The 20,457-nt window shown below is 43.3% G+C and overlaps 1 protein-coding gene across 2 annotated transcripts in view; it reads right to left on the bottom strand.

Moving 5' to 3' along the window:
- SLC5A11 (solute carrier family 5 member 11) overlaps positions 1-20,457 on the bottom strand; it is a 53,347-nt gene that overhangs the window by 17,397 nt on the left and 15,493 nt on the right. For both annotated transcript variants that reach the window (XM_036825864.1, XM_036825865.1), the window contains exons 4-8: positions 16,758-16,862; positions 15,503-15,562; positions 8,524-8,628; positions 7,240-7,345; positions 4,450-4,530 (exon numbers count right to left, since the gene is read on the bottom strand). In XM_036825864.1, the coding sequence (XP_036681759.1) occupies positions 4,450-4,530; positions 7,240-7,345; positions 8,524-8,628; positions 15,503-15,562; positions 16,758-16,862 (457 nt within the window). The remainder of the gene's footprint in view (positions 1-4,449; positions 4,531-7,239; positions 7,346-8,523; positions 8,629-15,502; positions 15,563-16,757; positions 16,863-20,457) is intronic.

Genomic DNA, 20,457 nt, shown 5'->3' with positions numbered 1-20,457 from the left:
TTTCCTGTGTGTATATTTTATGAGTTTTATTTTTTATTGCATAAATAATGAGATAGCACTCTTTTTTTGATTCTAATGGTATTGCTTCTAGTTTTCTTGGTGCCTCTTTTTGAATGTGTTTTTAAAAAAAATATGCTAATCTCTATTAATTTCCATTATGGTTTCCTACCTCTTGAGTCAAATTTAGTAACTAAAATTTTCCTAGAAAAACATGGATTTTAAGCGAGTTTTCATGTAGCTTTGCAAATTATATTCTTATAATCTAAATTTTTCTCTCTGTGCTTTTTTTTTAAGCTTATTTATTTATTTTTGGCTGTGTTGGGTCTTCATTTCTGTGCAAGGGCTTTCTCTAGTTGTGGCGAGCGGGGGCCACTTTTCATCGCGGTGCGCGGGCCACTCACTGTCGCGGCCTCTCTCGTTGCAGAGCACAGGCTCCAGACGCGCAGGCTCAGTGGTTGTGGCTCACGGGCCCAGTTGCTCCGCGGCATGTGGGATCTTCCCAGACCAGGGCTCGAACCCGTGTCGCCTGCATTGGCAGGCGGATTCTCAACCACTGCGCCACCAGGGAAGCCCCTCTCTCTGTGCTTTTAGTTCCTTTTCTCATTCCTGATTATACTGCCTTGTTTTTCTCCATTTTCCTTTATTTGATTTCCCACTGTATTTTCTAGTTCTTTTCAAATAAGTAGATATGGGAGTAATTCATTCTGTAGTTTTTTCTAATTCACTGGATTGGACTTTCATATTCATGAATGTAAATGTTTTTCTAGGAGTACAGCTTTGATTTCACCATTAGGGGTGAAATGTAATGTGCTCATCATCTTTTCTAAAGTCTGTAATTGCAGTTTTTATTTCCTCTTTGACCAAGCACCATTAAGGAGACTGCTTTTCTAAGTAATTCAGTTTTTTAAATTTATACTTTTTCCTAGTGAATTGAAATTTTCTTTGTTTTGTATAGGTAAAATAATATAATCTGAACAATATTTACATGAATATTTTTGCAAAATTTAGTTAGTTTTTCAATGATTCATTTTTGTAGATGGTTCTATGATGCTGGGGAAAAAGTATACTCACTATTATGAGAATGTTTATTCATTTATATAATTATAACTCCCAAAAGCTTATTTATGTTTTGGCTTCTTGTTCTGTCATGTGTTAAAATTTTTGGTACTATTTTGGTTTCTATCAGTTTATTTTATTTATAACAATTTTTGCTTTGTGAATCTTGCTGCAAAGTTGTTTAATACATAAAAGTTATATCTTCATTGTAAGTTTGCTTTTTTTCAATGTAAAATGACTTTTCCCTCTGTTTAATGCTTTTCACCTTACGTTGTTTTATGTGTGCCACCTGAAAAATTATATAAAGTGAAAAATTATATAAAGTTTAATTTTCTTAACCCAAACTATAATCCTTGAGTTTTGTTGAGAAAATAAACAATATATGACTAAATAAAAGCATAATAGCACAAATAGTTATATTCGTGAAAGTGAAAGATCTGTACATTGAAAACTATTGATATAAATAACAGTGATGAAAGAAATCGAAGAAGACACAAATAAATGGACAGATATTCTGTGTTAATGGACTGGAAGATTAATATTGTTAAAATGTCCATACTACGCAATGTGATCTACAGATGCAATGCAATCCCTATCAAAATTCCAATGGCATTTTTCACAGAAACAGAAAAAAACAATCCTAACATTCACACGGAACCACAAAAGACCCTGAGTATCCGAAGCAATCTTGAGAAAGAAGAACAAAGCTGGAGGCATCACATTTCCTGATTTTGAACTATAGTATTTTGAACTACAAAGCTATAGTATTCAAAACAGTATGGCATTGGGACAAAAACAGTCATACAGATCATGGAACAGAATTAAGAGTGCAGAAATAAAGCCATGATAAACCGGGCAATTGGGATTGACATATACACACTACTATATATAAAATAGATAACTAATAAGAACGTAATGGGAACTCTACTCAATACTCTATAATGACCTACATGGCAAAAGAACCTAAAAAAATGTGGATATATGTATATGTATAACTGGTTGACTTTGCTGTACAGCAGAAGCTAACATAACATTGTAAATCAACTATACTCCAATAAAAATTAATTTTAAAAAATTTTAAAAATAAGCTTCATGGTGAAAGAAAGAATGAAAGAAAGAAAGAAGAGAAGGAAGAAAGAAAGAAAGAAAGGAAGGAAGAAAGAAATAAAGAAAACCATGCATATATGGTCAATCAATTTTCCACACTTAAAAACCTGCAGGGCTTCCCTGGTGGCGCAGTGGTTGAGAATCTGCCTGCCAATGCAGGGGACACGGGTTCGAGCCCTGGTCTGGGAAGATCCCACATGCCGCGGAGCAACTGGGCCCGTGAGCCACAACTACTGAGCCTGCGCGTCTGGAGCCTGTGCTCCGCAACAAGAGAGGCCGCGACAGTGAGAGGCCCGCGCACCGCGATGAAGAGTGGCCCCCGCTCGCCGCAACTGGAGAAAGCCTTTGCACAGAAACGAAGACCCAACATAACCCAAAAAAATAAAATAAATAAATAAATTTATAAAAAAAAACAAAAAACAAAAAAAACCCTGCAGATACCTTGGGAGAAAGTCTACTACATATAGCAGAATGATGAAGGTTGTTGAAGGTTGGTCTGTAATCTCTCTCCTGACTGATTGTAATGAATTAAGTAATGGAACTTCCTCATTGAGACCCCATACTTTTAGGGAGAAAGATCAGGAAGTTTGGCTAACAATAACAGACCATGTCAAGATCTATCTTTGGGCTCTCTTGCCTCTAAAACCTGAAAGTGTTGTGAGTCATTTGTGTGGCACTGGGAGGTTCAAAGTTTTGCTATTTATGATAGCAACTACACCAAACATTTATCTAGTGAGGCCGGACATGTGTCCTTTATATATTTATTACTCATTTGTATTTCCTTTTTATATATACCAGTGAAGTTTTTCTTCTACATGACGGTCCAAAACATTTCCTGTTAAAGTTAATAATAAGCAAGTCTTGTTGCTGTTCTTGTTGTGAAACTAATTTATTATTCCATGAATTTTTGTTTGAAAAGTAGAAGTGACACATGCAAACATTCACAGATGCATTCATCTGTGCAGAAAGGCACAATGTTAAGGTAAAAATTCTTGCCTATACTCTTTGCCTCCTGCTCTTAGACTCTTCCCACAAAAGTTATTACCACATTATCTCCCCACTATTATCACCAGGGCATATGATGGGGAAGGAAGGGTATGAGATCTGAAGTCAATCTGACTGGGTTTGAATCCTGGCTTTGAATTCTAGCTTTGTGACCTTGAGCTAACAGTTAGTGCCTTAAGTTTCTCATCCAACAAAAGGGGTAAAAATAATACTGATATCATTGGGTTGTTATGAGCATTAAACGATAAAACATCTGGATCACAAGTGTTTTAATAGGTATTCGTTTATAAACTTTTAATTTTGAGATAATTATAGACATACAGAAGAGTTGTATAAGTAGTACAGAGAGTTCCCATACACCTTCACCTAGTGTTACTGTCTTACATAAGCAAAGTACAGTTACAGAAACTAAGAAATTAACATTGGTGCCTTACTGTTAACTACAGTATGGGCTGTTCAATTTGCACCACTAATGTTCTTTTTCTCTTCTGGGATCCAATCCAGGATCCCACATTGTGTTTATTTATGTTTCCTCCTCTCTCTGTAGTTCCTCAGTCTTTCCTTATTTTTCATGTCCTTGATACTTTTGAAGAATACTGGTCATTGTAGTGTGTAAAATGTCCCTCAATTTGGGTTTGCCTGATGTTTATTTACGATGAAGTTGAGGTTATATATTTTGGCAAGAATGGCACAGAGGTGATGCTGTGTCCTTCTCAGTGTACCATATCGGGAGCTACATATTGGTACGTCTGATTACTGTAATACCAGTTAATATGCCTCGATCGCTTAGTTACAGTGGCACGTGCCATGTGTCTCCACTGTAAGGTGGCTATATTGACCTTTGTAGTTAATAAATATTTTGGACGTGATACTTTGAGACCAAGCAAATATCTTATTTCTTCATAAACTTTCATGCGCTGACTGCAGCATTTATCATTGGATCTTGTCTGTAGTAATTATGACTGTGGTGTTCTAATAGTGATATTCTATTTCCCTCAGTCTGTCTTCATTTATTAATTGGAATTTTCCTGTAAGGAAGAGTTTTCCTTTTGCCCCCTTTTATTTGTTTATTTAATTATTTATCCATGTCAACATAGGAGGATCTATTAACTTTTCCTTAAAAAACAGTAAGTTTCCATGATATGCACAGTTCTCTTCCAGCTAAAATTACCATGCCTCAAGCAGGAATCCCCAGCTGGGTTTGAAACAGTGATGAAAGCAGATGTCCATGCTTGAGAGAGGTGCTGTCATCCACCCAAATGACCCTGGGACCCCACTTACTGTAGCCCATCAGGGTGAGCGCTCCTACAAGCATGATCAGAGTCTGTAGAGCATCCGTGTAGATCACAGCAGCCAGGCCACCTAGTGGGAAGATGAGCACTGAAGTGAGGGTCAGGTACTCTGGTGGAGAGGAGTTACTCTGGGTGGCAGAGGGAACTTGGAATTTCAAGACCTGACGGGGGAGAGTTCCTAGTGTTGATTGTTTGCAAAGATGGCCACAATATCTCCTTCCCAGGTGCCTGCCCATTTTGTAATGTGGCTTTGCTGCTCCTTTCATGTTGAGGTGAAGTTGATTTCTCTTCTTAAATACGGTTTGGCCGAATGACTTGCTTTAACCAATAGATACGGTGGAAGTGATGTTGTGCAGCTCCAAGTCTGGTCCTCAAGAGGCCTGCAGTTCCTGCTCTTGTTCTTGTGTTGCCCCGAGAACACTATGCTTCTTTAAGAAGCCCAGTCTAGCCTCATGGAGCATGATGGGCCACCTGGAAGGAAAGCCCAGCTGACAGCCAAGCTAACCACCAGCCACCTGAGTGAGACCATTTTGTTCCACCCAGCTGTTCCAGGTACCATCTAACTAATATAATTCAACCGAATCAGGTGAGAACAGCAGAAAAACCACCCAGGCAACGCATGGAATGAATTGTGGGCAGAAATAAACCATTAACTCCCTAATGGGGCGGGGGGGGGGTAGGTGGTTAGTTACACAGTAATTTCTAACTGACATGGGAAGTGATGCTTGGGCCATGGTCCCCAAGCTCTGAAGACCTTTATTTTAACCTTGGAAAAAGGATGTGAGTACTAGGTATTCAAAGTCTAATAGGCTTCCCAAAGAGGGTCGCAGTGGTTGGCCTCAGTGGATTCTTATTGGTCTCACCACCTAGAAAAATCTTTGTAATGACAATCATGGTAGCAAATCCATCAGCATCTGGACAAAACAATCTTTCCAGTCTCTTCCCTATCCTTTTCTCCTTCCTCTTTCCCTACAGAGAAGGGACACTTATCTGACATGAACATATTTACTCATAGGTAAAGTCACAGTACACTAAAAAAACCAAACAAACATTCATGTGGGTGTGTTGTTCTGTGATTCCTCCTTCTTTGCCCCAGGAATAGGGTCATCTCACAAATGGAGAGAGAACTGGCTTAGCATCTGGCCCCAATTCTCTGCTGGCCCCACTCAGGCAATTAGTCAGCCTGAGTGTGGTGAGATCCTGAAGATTGGTACCACTGAAACCCACCCACGTTTCTATACTAATGTTTATTGGGCATTTATCACTTACCAGGCACTGCATCTAGTATTTTATTCAATCACTCACCAAACATCTGGTGAGCGCCCAACCTAGTTCTACGTGGTAGGGATACAGAGGCAAACAAAACAGCATGTTGCCTGTCTCCTCGGAGCTTCTAATGGGGGAGACACCCCCAAACAATGAAACAGAGAGATAGATTGGCAATTGCGACTAAATCTTTCCTTTCCCTGTGCCTCAGACACGTGGCTTCTGTTAGCGCTGAAAACTCAGCCCAGATCTTTCTGCATCAGCGGGCTTTTGAATTTCTGAGAACTGGTCACTCTTCTGTCTAGAGCCTCCAGTGGTGTTCCACGGCATTTGGGACTAAATCCAGGCTCATCTGATTTCCTTCGAGGCTCCGGTGCCTGCCCTTTCCTCCACTCCTTTCTCCTCCCATCAGGGCTGCGGCACAGCACGATGCCGGCGTCACCACTGTCACTCCAGCTTGTATGAGTGGCCTCTCCCGGAGCTGGACAAAACTCAGCCTCAACACATGTACTCGCTCAGCTTTAGCCACCCTGACCGCCTTGCTATTCCTCAAACAAACAACACGGGTTCTCATGTCAGAGTCTTCCTTTTATCTCATTTAAATCTGGTCTACATGTCACCTTAGAGAGGCCTTGCCTGAACGTTGGATGGAAAAGAATCCTCCCACCATTATTCCCCATCTCGTAATAACAGTACACTCTGACATCACTTACTGGCTTCCTTGTTCATTGTCTGTCTCCCCATCCCCACTAGAATGTAAGTTCCTCTGGAGTAAAAATTTTTTCTGTCATGGGAATTCCCTGGTGGTCCAGTGGTTAGGACTGGGTGTTTTCAATGCCCGGGTGGGCCCGGGTTCAATCCCTGGTGGGGGAACTAAGATCCCACAAGCTGTGCGGCCAAAAAAAAAAAAAAAAGAGAGATTTTGTCTATCTTGTTCACTGCTATGCCCCATTTCCTAGCACGATGCCTGGCATATAGTAGGTGATACATAGATAGATATAGATATAGAATTTGTGGAATGAATTACACCAAGAGGAGGCAGAGAAGGATGAAACTGGAGCAGAAGATGAGAAGGTGAATACTCAAAAGCAGATACATGTCCAGTTGCTGCACTCCACCAGCCACTCTTCTGGGATGCAAGTCTGAGGGGGAAAGTTGAGGCTCCCCGGCCTCAGGCTCCAGAATTGCAGTGGTTTATGGTCTAGCTTTGTATAGTGTGTGTGACTACACATGCTCAGCAGTTAGTAGGTTCTAATGAATAGTTCTTGAATAAATAAATGGAAAATAGCTTTATGCAGTTGTGGTACCTTTTTAAATCCTCCCTTCTATCAGGCATCCCTCTTCCTTTGGACAATGACCAAGAGAAATCATATTATCTGGGGTGATGGACTGAGGGTTCATGAAGACATGGTCTTGGCACACTGGAACATCAGAAGACAAGCCAGGAAAAGACAGGGTGGCCCACAGCCCCTGCCCACCACCTCTCCCAGAATCACCCCTTGGTCAGTCGTACCTGCAACAGTGTATAGAGCTGTGATGGCCAGCAGCCCGACTATGGCCAGGTACAGATTTAGGTGCAAAGACTGCTGAATGAAGATGGCACCTGCATACATGTCTACCTGGAGAGACATGAAGTTGACGGGTGAATGAATGAATGGACGTTTTAACGCAGTTTTCCCAGGCTCAGGCCCTAGCCTTGATTCTGGCAAACACAGAAACATCATATGATGTCTTTTCTTCATCTCTTCCTAGATCAGGGGTCTCAAACGGGAGCCCTACGGGTGATTATGTTTGAGACCCCTTCACTGGGCTAATACAAGCGCCTCAGTTGTCTTCCTGCTTCTATTCTTGATCTGTCTACTCTCCATCCTCCACACTGCAGCCTTTATCAAATACCATCGTGATCATCTCATCCTCATCAAAACTCTTCAGTAGCTCTCTACTGCCCCCAAGATAATGTCCAAATAAGTTAGAGCCGTATACCAGTCCCTTCATGGTTTGCGTGCCACTTGACCTCATTTTCTTTACTCACTTCATGCTCCCAGTTCTCCAGACACACTGAAATACACCCTGTTTCCCTAACAAGTCATGTTTATTCATGCCCCCAAGCGTTTGCTTATTCTGTCCAGCCCTCTGGAATGCCAATCCCCCTTTCTCTACATCCTCCTCAGATGTAACTTTCCTTGGGAAGGTTTCCCCACATCTGTAGCTTCCCACCAGAACGAGAGCGAGCATTGCCCTTCTGCCTTTCACATCTGGAGCTGGCAGAGTCAGTTATTGTTGTTTGAACTGAATGCAATTCCTCTGCCCACCCCCCTCCTCCACATAGGACAAGGTTCCCCCCAGCTCCAGATGGAAGAGAAGAGGACATCAGTGTGAGTCAGGCTGAGCAGCACGTACTGGAGGTTGCAAAGCATCTGCTCTTGGCTGCTTTCCAGAAGATCTGCCCATCCAAATGTCAGGGTGGGGCAGGCTCAGTGGGCCATCAGCACATATGATTAATAGTTGATAACTGCCTGATCCCAGGAAGAAGATGACAGACCCACCTGAGGGCTCTCCGAGTCCCATTCAGTGATGGGCACCATCCCAAGATGTTGCTAAAGAAGCTTTGGCAGGAGAAGGGGGAGGAGTCCTTTCCTCTACCTTTTTCCCGTACTTCCTCTGCCCCTGCTGAGCCTTTGCCCCCAACCCTCTCATCTTCCTTGAACCTCCCAGAAGTTTCCTCAATAGGAGGAGAAAGTGGATGGGGAGGGACACCACCAGCTGAGCTTCTCACCAGGCTGTGTCCCCACCTTACCGAGATCTTGGTGAAGATGTAGATAAACAGGTAGAGCACAGCCAGGATGATGGGGATCCTGTTGCCACCAAAGCGTTTCCTTAGGTATTCTGGCATCGTGGTGACCTGGGGACCAGAATTGAGATCTTGCCACCCAACAGCCCTTCTTCCCCCTCCCCACTTCTCCCCAAACTCAGAAGCACAGATGGTCTTCTTGGGATTCTCAATGGGAGACTTAAAAGAGAGGAGAAAATGGGAACAAAGGGGTGGGGTGAGGATGGACCGGGGTCCTGTGCAGTTATGTACCCAACTATCATGTATCCCAAATGTATACGCCACCCCAATTTTTGCCCTCTCCTGTGTTACTAATGTTATTACATAAAACTTATTAATATAGATGTTACTATTATAAAACTTAATGTTTTTCTTTAAACCAACTCATGTTTATATTGAAGTAAACTTATCTAAAAAGAAAACTTCAAATCACCACTGTAAATGAAAAATCAATCCTAAGCTTAAGGGAACAGCAAAAATATGCACAGGGATAATAAAATAACTCATTCATGTTCTATTCTTTCCTGGCAACTTCCTCTTGCACACCAAAAACCCTGGGTCCAGAGCCTACTCATTCTTTCTTTTACAAAAAAGAAAAAGAAGTTTTCAGGAAAAGTGTTGAACAGGTGTTAAATGCTCCCTAACACCAACATGAGACTTTACCCTTGAGCTCATTGAAATATGATGGAAGAGGAAATAATTTCGCCAGGTGATTCAGTGTAGTTGGCTCCATGTCTAACACCTAAACTCATCTCAAGCGTCTCCATTTGTCCATGTTCTAACTTTTGGGGAAGTTGCTCTCATGTAACCCTTCAGCCACGTTACCAGGAGCAGAGAATCCAGAGACAGCAGAGGAACCAGGGAAGTACTGAATTAGGTCCAGATGGGTGGGCCAAAGCTAGGTGCCATTACCATATAGGGTACCCCAGGGGTTGAGCCATACCGAGGAGAACCATTATTTGGCTGGCACTTTTCTTTGGGGATAGCATGTCCTTGCCCAGTCTCCTCACTGTACCCACAGACTTGGGGGTTGAGACAATGCCATGTCTAGACAATGGAACCTCAAATGCACAACTGTTCTTCCATGAGGTCCCGGATGTTGGAAGGGAAAAGACAGAGTAATGATTATGTTTGCAGCCCCTCGTCCAGGCTGTTGCTGCTTGGGTGTTCCTTAGTCTAACCCAGGGAGTAGACTAATGGGTACCTGACCATGAGCTGATAAATGGCAAACCATGCATCCCAAGGTCAGATTGTGAAGGCAGAAGAAGCTGGGAGTAGAGACTGGGAGAGACTGGATGGCCAGACTTGATTCAAGAATGGTAAGTTGTTAATAGTAGAACCTGGGTACAGTATTCAAGACTATAAGGGTGTCCAGTGTAAAATTATTTCAACACTGATGTAGGTTTGAAATTTTTTTCATAATAAAATATTGGCCAAAAAAATTGAACTCTAGGAATAAACAGACACCTTAAAATTTAAAAAAAGAAAAGAAGCATCTCTTTCCTCCCCCTGTCCCCAAAAGGGCAATTCGGGATTCTGACCCTCATGAGTGGCTTGCCTCAACCCTCTGATTGGCTGCAAGGCAAACACAGCAGGGATTTTCCAGAAGCACATTGCACTGAGCTCTGACACTCTATCAGGGAATAACACATGGAGAGATTCAATCAAACCGTATTGAATGGACACACTCTTCGTGATGGTATGAAAGCTAATTAGAGAGAGTGCATGAGAACTTCAGCCCATTCAGATAAGTGGACCAAGGAAGATGCTCCTCAAGAGGATTCACTGTCTCGCCTGTGAATGACAACCACCAGCTGCTCTTGTTGGGGAGCGAGACGCCTATCACTGGCTGACAGCTTTTATTATCAGTTGTCCTCCATTACGACCTACAGAGAGCCCACAGCCTGCTACATGCAGGAAGTTTCTAATGAGCTAAGAAAGGAAGGAGGCATGAAAGTCAACAGAAGCCGAGCAGCAATGGTATCTAGAAATCAGACTCTGGGGAGAAATGTGAAACTAGCTGACAGATGGGAGGCAGAGCCTAGGCTGTTTTTGTCGTAAAGTAGCTAAGAAGGCAATTTACCAGCAAGCAAGGTTGAGAGAGGCAGAGACAGAGAGGTGAACGACTGTTAACACAGGAACCACCCGCTGAGTGTTGCTGGGTGAATGTTTACAGGAAATAAATGCAGCCAATGACGACTGCCCTGAGGGAGGACCGCCCAGGTTCCTTGGTCTGGTGGCCCCTCATCTCCTGGGGGTGGAGGGCAGTGAGGGAACTTCAGCATCTCTCTTACTCTCCCTTGAATCATGTCCAGACAGCCACACTCGGTCCTCATATAAAACCCCTCCCTCTTCCTCGAAAACCCATGCCATCCGGCCATAGCAGCTTCCGCCCACCCCAAGCCTCCCGGGAACACTGTCCAGCAGCCAATGAGAATTCAGCTCCTTCACTGTCTTCCCCTCTTTCCAGACTTCCCCCGAGTCTGGAAGCAGTTTCAAGGACAGTGAGGAGCGCCCACTGGGACGTCTTGTACAGTGTCTTAGTTTGTTTAACCCCAACAGATGGGCATTTCCACTCCAGCAACCCATTTCTCCGGCCAACATCCAAACCTCATCATCTCCAGGACCCCATTCACCTCCGATACCCCAAATTTTCATCAATGCAACCCTTTCGTTTGCTGACTCTGATGACCCCGGCTTTGGGACCTGACCAAGACTTTCAGTCCCTAATTGGTGCCTCTTCTTTTGGGTGTAAGCTCATCCTTCATTTCACTTCCTTCTGAAATCATGGACCCTGCTACTGAGTAATTTCAACAAATATTTTTCAAATATCTACTATGTATCAGGCACTATTCTAGACACTGGGAGAAAACAGAGATAGTTCTTGCCCTCCTGGAGCTTACAGTCTAATGGGAGAGACACACAGTCTAGGGCAGTGGCTCTCAATGGAAGGAAGAGATTTCATACCTCCCCAGGGGACATTTGGCAATGTCGGGAGACACTGCAGCTGCCACAGTTGGGGGGTGCTATTGGCATCTAGTGGATAGAGATCGGGGATGTTGCAAACATCCTACAATGAACAGACTACCCCACCCCTCACACATGCATAAAAACACACAACAAAGAATCATCCTGCCCCAGATGTTACTGCTGCTGATGTTGAGAAAGTATAGTGGGAAAAACACACAGTCTAATGGGAGAGGCGTATTAATTTAATAATCACACAAGCAAATGCAAAACGGCAACTATGGCAAACACAATGAAGGAGGAGACTTCACCTAATCAGAGAGGTCAGAAAGGGCTTCCTGGAGGAATAGTTGCTTGAAGTAGGATTTGGATAGATGATAGGAGTTAACCGAACCACAAAGGAAAAGGAAAACTTTCCAACAAGAGGGGAAAGCACTGTAATGGCCTGAGGAAGTAGAGAACCTGGTGAGGATGAGGAACTGTTAGACCAGTGCCTGGAATGCAGTTGTCATTCAGCTAAATAAATGCTTCTTCAATGAACAAATAAATGAATGAACTGACAGGAGTAAACTGGTGGTTAGAGAGTAGGATGGGTCCCACAGAGTAGGGGGGGAAAAGATATTTGCAACACATATAATCACCCTAAGGGCTTGTTTCCAGAATGTATAAAGAGCTTCTATCAATAAGAAGAAGCTATATAACATTATAGAAAAGTTGGCAAAAGTCCTAGACAAGTTACTTCCCTAAAGAGAAAATCCAAATGGCCAGAAAATATATAAACAGAATTGCCAATGGAAAGAACAGTGAGGGGGACTTCCCTGGTGATCCAGTGGTTAAGAATCCGCCTTCCAATGCAGGGGACCCCTGGTTGGGGAACTAAGATCCCACATGTTGTGGGGCAACCAAGCCCGCACGGGGCAACCAAGCCCGTGCGCTGCAACTACTGAGCCCGTGCACCACAACTAGAGAGGAGCCCACAGGTCGCAATGAGGAGCCCGTGCACCACACCAGAGGATCCCACATGCTGCAATGAAGATCCCGCGTGCCGCAACTAAGACCTGATGCAGCCAAAAATAAAATAAATAAATAAATAAATATTTTTAAAAAAAAAAAAAAAAGGAAAGCACAGTGAGACATTACAACACACCCACCAAACTGGCAAGAATTTTAAAGTTGGAAAATACCAAGTGTTGGCAAGGATGTGGAGCAATGGAGCAAAGGGGATTTGCATTCACTGCTGGTGAGAGAATAAACTGACAGAGCTACTTTGGGAAAAAGTTTGGCAATACCTAGTAAAGCCAGATAAACACATCCAATGACCCAGAAATTCCACTTATAGGTAGATTTTCTCCAGAAATGCATGTTTATATGCATCAGGACACATATAAAAATGTTCACAGCAGCATTGTCCATCATAGGCTAACATTAGGAGCAACCTTGTTTATGTGCATCAGGACACGTATAAAAATGTTCACAGCAGCGTTGTCTATCATAGGCCAACATTAGGAACAACCTAAATGCCCACGAACAAAAGAATAGACAAATATATTGGGGTATAGTCATACTACAGAATACTACATAGCAATGGAAATTAACACACCAGCTACATGCAAGGAAAGAATGTAATCCCCCCAATTCCATGTATATTTCATTCCAAAAAAGTACAATTAAACCATCTGTTTAGGTATGCACAATTAAAACTGTGAAGAAAAGTAAGGAAGTGAGTCTAATGAAAGCCACTGTGAAAGGAAGGCATTGTGATCTGCTAAAGGCATGTGGGGGAGTGTTATATTTTGTGTCTTTTTTTTTTGGCCGCCCCATGTAGCATGTGGAACTTCCCTGACCTGAGATTGAACCCGTGCCCCCTGCAGTGGAAGCACGGAGTCTTAACCACTGGACCACCGGGGAAGTCCCTGTTTTGTGTCTTGATCTGGGTGTTCATTTTACAGTAGTTTGTTAAGCTGCACATTTGTGTTTTACCACTTTTCTCTGTGTTTATTTTATTGCCCAATAAAAATAGATTGGGTAGCTTTTAATCTTTTTTCAGCACTCTGGCATTTATTATCTAATATGGGCTTAATCTTCTCTCTGAATAAGATGTTGTCCAAAGAATGTCTAGAGCCACAGGAATTTTTTATTGAACAACAGAGCTTGGAGATTCTTTCACAGCAGCACAACTCTGTCAATTTCAGCCCTTTTCACAGCATGATATCCGCAGTACAGATGCCCAGTCCCCTAATGAGCGATACTGTGGTTGCCCACAGGTTTTTCTATTACAAACTATAGAAGTCATTTCAATTCTTCATGCCTCTTATTAACCTTCGACCACACAAATTCCTTCCTCATTCAGCAAATGACACTGTCTTCTACTTCCCAGAGAAAATGGAAACCATCAGCTGAGAACATCTGGCCACCCTACCTATGAATTAACCTGCATCTCCACCATCCTTTACTCTTTCCTATACTAGGTGCTCAAGAAATATCTGCTGATGCTTTGGCCCAGAGATCCTCAGTCGCAGTCAGTGTTGTTCTATCCCAGAGATTTTGTCTATGTGGGAGCTAATCACAGGCGGGTATGGGCAGACCCAGGCCCCCGGTCACCAAAAACCGTGCTTTTAGGCTCAGTATTATCTCCAAGTGAGGTTATTTATCCCTACATCACTGCCCTTTGCATAAGATTGCACTACTTCTGGTACAGAGTGATTTTTTTTTCCAATGGTTTCTCTGATCATTAAGTAGTTCTTTCTACTTTGTGTATTTTTTTAAATTTCTGTAATAAAAAGTTAAAATCAGTTATTGCTTGATGAATAACACTATGATATTGTATGATCTTGCCCTGTGTAGTAGAATGTCTAAAACAGAATTAAGTCTAGATGGTATGAATGACAGAAAGCTGTCAGTAAGATCACAGGTGATTTTTAAGTTTATTTTTTTATTTTATTTTTTGGCTGCACTGCACAGCATGTGAAATCCTAGTTCCCCCACCAGGGATCGAACCTGCGCCCCCTGCATTGGAAGCACGGAGTCTTAACCACTGGACTGCCAGGGAAGTCCCTAGAAGTGATTTTTTTAACTACTTTTTTTTTCAAAAAGTCTAAAGCAGCATTATTTTGTAACAAAAATTTTGACATATCACATCAGCCAGAAATAACTCAATTATTACGGTTTTGGGTGCAAAGGAAGAAAAAAAATCACTGAATCGTGTGTGTGTGTGTGTGTGTGTGTGTGTATGTTAAAAGCAGTAATCTGTTGTGGCTTAAACATTTAGAAAAGACTGTGATTTTTACATTTGTGTTTTGGCATTTAAAAAAATTTTTTGAGCCTACGTTTCTTCCAGCTTCCGAAAGCCCCTGCCCCCCATGTATCTCTGATGTCCATTACCAGGTGGGAAATGCTAAGGACAGGGTCCCTAATTGTCTCAGCTGTGCATCATCCCACTAATGCTGGGACCTCTTAGGGACTAACGCAGAGGCCCCCAACCCCCGGGCCACAGACCAGTACCGGTCCGAGGCCCATTAGGAACCGGGCCGCACAGCAGGAGGTGAGCAGCGGCCGACCCAGCGTAGCTTCATCTGCCTCTCCGCATGGCTCCCCATCGCTCGCATTACCTCCTGGACCATTGCTCGCATTACTGCCTGAACCATCGCTCACGTTATCGCCTGCACCATCCCCACCATGCCCCCTTCCGTGGAAAAACTGCCTTCCACGAAACCAGTCCCTGGTGCCAAACTCACTGCAACGGAGAGTGGCCCCGCTCGCCGCAGCTGGAGAAAAGCCTGTGCACAGCATCGAAGACCCAATGCAGCCAAAAATAAATAAATAAATAAATATTAAAAAAAAAAAGTTTGGGGACCGCTGGTATAATGGATGTCCACAGGCAGGAGGGAGGGAAGGATGCTGGTGGGAGGGAGGGAATGCAAAGCTGACCCTCCCAAAGGGTCTCCCTATTCCATGGCACCCCAACCCCCCTCAGACTCACCTGACCAGCGATGTAGATAGGGAGGAAGATCCAGGCCAACATCAGCACGGAAAATAAGCCCTGCCGGAGAAAGCAGAATCAGGATTCAGCTCCCGCCCACATTGCGGTGCCAATATGGATTTCCCTGTGTCCAGATGGAACCCGGCCTCATCTGCCTCTGGTTCCATCTCTTACTTACTGAGTAGCTCACCCTCCCTGGGCTGTCACATTTTCATGTTTAAATAGGACACAGGGATGAAGTGGGGCGGAATGGAACTAGAAGCTCTTCGTGGCTCCCAGTGTTGTGTGCCCTAAACCTTGCGTGACCCCCTTTGTCCCCTTGTGTTCCCTCCCCTCCTTGGGCTGGGGTTAAATCAAGCCTGTGAGTTCAGGCAGGCCACGCTGATGAGTAGCTGGTGATGCTGGAAGAGTTTACACAGGTCTCTGAGACTCATTTTTCTCACCTGTGAAATGGGAGTAACTGCCCCCACTGGGCTGTTGGAAGGAAATCAGTGAGATGATGCTTACTGAGCACTTACGATACACCAGGCATTCCTGTGCACACTTTATAAGCATGAATTCATTTAATCCTCTCAATGACTCGATATGGCAGGTACCATCATGATCTCTGTTTTATACATGAGGCTCAGAGAGATCTAGTAACTTGCCCAAGGTCACACAGCTTATAAATTTTAGAGCCCAGATGTGAACCCAGGCAGTCTGGTTCTAGTCTGTAATTGAATCCTGTAATATGATGATGTATGTGGTGTACTTAAGTCTGTGGCACAGAGTAAGTGCTTTAAAAATGTGAGCCATTATGAAGATGAAGATCACTATTAATAAGTGCATCCCTTCCCACTAAGTGAAAATCATCCTGCTACATAGAAGAGTGTGTCTTATCTCTTGGGTATATGTGGGGTGGCGAAAGATCAAGAACCACTGAACCACAAAGTTTCGTCATGGGCAATTGATATCTAATACACAGAAACACCCTCCAGTCCCACAAAACCTATCTTCTGCATCCACACGGGAGAGATTCTGAGCCTTCTTCACACATATATTTGCCTTATGGGCTCCCATCAAGCAAACACAGGGAGGCCTGGGACTTGCAGATCAAACTGATTTTTGTTAACTAGGGGTGCCCTTGATGATTCCTGTTTGTTTTTTCATAAAGCACCACTCTATTTTTGAAAGAGCAGAGCATGCATACAACTGCCCCCCGGGATCTACCTACTGGGTAGAGGGTGGGCCGTCCATGCCCTGGTAACATACGTACATTAAATTCATAAGCAGTTACAGAAAGGCCCGCAGCAGCACCTGACCCTGCCAGGCCAATGAAATGTCCACTTCCAACATTGCTGGCAAACAAGGATGCACCCACCTGTGGGGAGATGATAGATCAGATCTTGGAGCCAAGGTCTGGTGTAGCTTCTTCCCACCACCAGTTCTTCCCATTCGCCAAAGAGACCAAGACAAAAGGAGAAGTGGAGAAAGCAGGGCCATCCCTAGCCCATCTAAGCAACTTTTTAAAAATTAGAAGTCTCTTCTTCCCTAAGACTATTTTACTTCCACCTTTAGAAAACTGGCATATCAAATACACATATCTATGATGCCTAAGATGTGAATTGTGTCCCTTCTAGGGTTGTGCAGTGCACAACTTGAACAACTGTATGCAGCATCCCTGGGGGGGAGGGAGGATGACAGGTGTTGTAGAAAGTGCTTCAGGATGAGAATCATGAAGCCTGTGTTATTCCCCAGCTCTGCTTCTGACTTAGCAAAGAAGAGAGCCCTCCTTCTAGTAGAAATCTAAGTGGCCAAGATGGTACTTGATGACCCCAATCCTTGGTCTCAGCTGATTGCATGAGACAGGCCTGGGCACCTGGCCCAAGCTGGGCCAATTACATTCTCTCTCCTGGGAATCTGGAACTGGGGAACCATATTTGCTGGTCCCTTAGACTGGGGGTGTGTAACCCAGGGAGGTGTGTGTGTAGTAAGGGGATGGGGGGGGCAGTGAGTAGCATGTTCAGCTATGCACTCATCACTGCCACTCTGCTGAGAGAGAGGAGAATGAGGTAGACTTGCAGAGAAAGGCAGATCAAGAGAGGACAGAGCGAGATGGAGACAGATAGAGATAGAGATAGGTGAGGGAAGGAGGGAGAAAGAGACAGAGAGGGAGCTATCTGTGAGAGGACTGTTGTGCCTCCCATTGACTTTCTGGTCTCTGGTTTTCATCTGATTCTATTCCATTGATCTGTCCTTATACCAGTATCACACTCTCCTGATTACTGGAGCTTTGTAGTAAGTTTTGAAATCAGGAAGTATAAGTCCTCCAACTTTTTTCTTCCTTTTCAGAATTGTTTTGGCTATTCTGGGTCCCTTGTATTTCCATCTGAATTTTAGGATTGGCTTGTCAATTTCTGCAAAAAAAGAGGCGGGGATGCAGCTGGAATTTTGATAGGAATGGTGTTGAGTCTGTAGTTCAGTTTAGGGGGTATTACTATTTATGTTAAATAGATACTATCTAGTGTGCCATTTTAATTCCCTTATTGCTAGCTCAGGCAGCTACAATGTCAAACAATTGCCACTGATTTTTTTTAAACTAATGCCTCTGGGTAAAGGGCTGCTCACACTGGATGATCACTGAGTCAGATCAAATAAAGACAAGTTGTGCAAGGGAAGCTTTCCAGGGAACTGCAAGATGGGTAAAATACTGACAATAATATGAGAATGGGACTTTGAAAGAGATCCAATCCTGTTCTAACCAGTGGCCTTCAAGACTACTGCAGAGCTGAAGAGAACAGAATGAGAATAGAGCCAGGTAAAACACCACAAAACTTCCTGTTCTTATTGAGATTCAGCTGTATTTCTTGAATTAAATCTCCCTGGATGGTTACTAGCATTAGGTCAATTTCCAGAGTTCTGAAAAAGTTGATTTTGACCATTTTGCCACTGTTCTCATTGCTTTTATGCAGGAGGAGATTTCAAAAATCTTTATTCTGCCATTCCCAATGACACCGCTCTGCGTGCTCCTCTGGTTTTCCACTCTTCCCATAAAGAATCTGCGCTGGCCTGTGGCTTATTTTGATCAATATAATGTGGTGAAAGTGACACTGTGTGACTTCCAGGCCAACACACAACAGCCCGGCAGCTTTCATTTTTGCCCTTGGAATCAGATGCCTTGTAAAAAACCTTGGGCCGGGCCATTAAATGATGAGAGGCATAGAGAGAGAGTGAAGTCCTAGCCTTCTAGCTAGTCTAGCTCCTGCCACAGCCCCAGATCTGTGATGAGGCCATCTTGGACTTCCAACCCTTCCCAGCCACCAGCTAAACGCAGCTCCATGAGTGACTCTAAAAGAGCAGGGGAGGAACCACCCACTCAAACCATGCAATCATTAGAAATAATACACTGTAGCTGTTTTAAGCCACTAAATTTGTAGGTGGTTTGTTAGGCAACAACAGCTAACTAATGTACTTGTTCCAAAGCCTATTCTCTCTCTCTCTCTCTCTCTCTTTTTTTTTTTTTTACTTAGTCATTACAGAGAAAATGGATTTATTAATCAGGGGCAGACCTGGATTAACAAAACTCCTAAGATTTACACATAAAAGCAGAAAGCTAATTGATTTCCAGTTGAGACTTACAACTGGGTATGCAGCCAGATATTCAAATTGTCTAGCCTCTACAGTCTCTCCATGTAGATAAGCTACGTGAGAAGCCAAACTATAATCAGAAGGTTGCTTTGTGGACTAGAGCAGTTCATAATGTGATTCAAATGTTTAGTGCTATCAGACTCTGTTTACCAGCGATAGACATCTGCTACTTGGAATGAAATGATGGGATATGCACAAAGGCACCTGCCCCCTGGACAGTGTTTAGGTGGGCCAAGGCTGTGAGACACCACATAAACCTCTAGAACCAATTCGTATCAGAACTAGTATTGATTTTCTATAGATGTTAACATTTTATCAAGCCAAAGCCCATACTCTTAACCACATCTCCTTCACATTGACATCATTCTCCTTAGGTGAAGAAGGCAAAAAAAGCTCCAAAATTTCCCTTTGCTTCTTGACCTGGGGAAGGGTCATCCAAGGAATATGAGCAGAGAAATGGTCCCAGAAGTGACATGCAAAAGCAGGCATACTTAGGTGGGCTGCTGTATTCCTACTGAATTTTAGGAACTCAGCATCACTCATCATAGAGACCACTAGACCAGGATTTCTTAAAACTGTCACTGAATATTTCCTTTGTAGGCTTCTCTAAGTTCACTGCATCTGCACTGCTATTTACTTAATATTTTACCTTATGTTCTTCTTTAACTCATATATATGAATCACATATTATTTAATCAATGTATTATATATTAATACTATATATTAGTAATATAATAGTACATGCATACATATACATATATATATATATGTATGTATGTATCCACAGCCTTAAGTAGAAAATCAGTATCACTTGCTCTACATAGAAGAGAACCATACAAATAAAATGAAAATAAAATTATTAAATTCTAGCTAGGTTCTCTGGACAACCAAATTCACTTAGCCTGAGGCTTGCATTCTCTTTTATTTTTATTTTATTTTATTTATTTTTGGCTGCGTTGGGTCTTCATTGCTGCGCACGGGCTTTCTCTAGTTGCGGCGAGCGGGGGCTACTCTTCATTGCAGTGAGCGGGCTTCTCATTGCGGTGGCTTCTCTCATTATGGAGCACGGGCTCTAGGTGCGTGGGCTTCAGTAGTTGCGGTACGTGGGCTCAGTAGTTGTGGCTCACAGACTCTAGAGCGCAGGCTCAGTAGTTGTGGTGCGCGGGCTTAGTTGCTCCGCGGCATGTGGGATCTTCCCGGACCAGGGATCCCCTGCATTGGCAGGCAGATTCTCAACCACTGTGCCACCAGGGAAGCCCCTGCATTCTCTTTTAAACACAGAGATTAGCCAGTGCTGGAAGGTTGGTCAAACCATATTAGTACCAAAC

This window comes from Balaenoptera musculus, chromosome 15 (genome assembly GCF_009873245.2).
Source record: "Balaenoptera musculus isolate JJ_BM4_2016_0621 chromosome 15, mBalMus1.pri.v3, whole genome shotgun sequence".
NCBI classification, from domain to species: domain Eukaryota; kingdom Metazoa; phylum Chordata; class Mammalia; order Artiodactyla; family Balaenopteridae; genus Balaenoptera; species Balaenoptera musculus.
The sequence above is the reverse complement of the archived record's forward strand: the minus strand, read 5'-3'. Positions and strand labels throughout refer to the sequence as shown.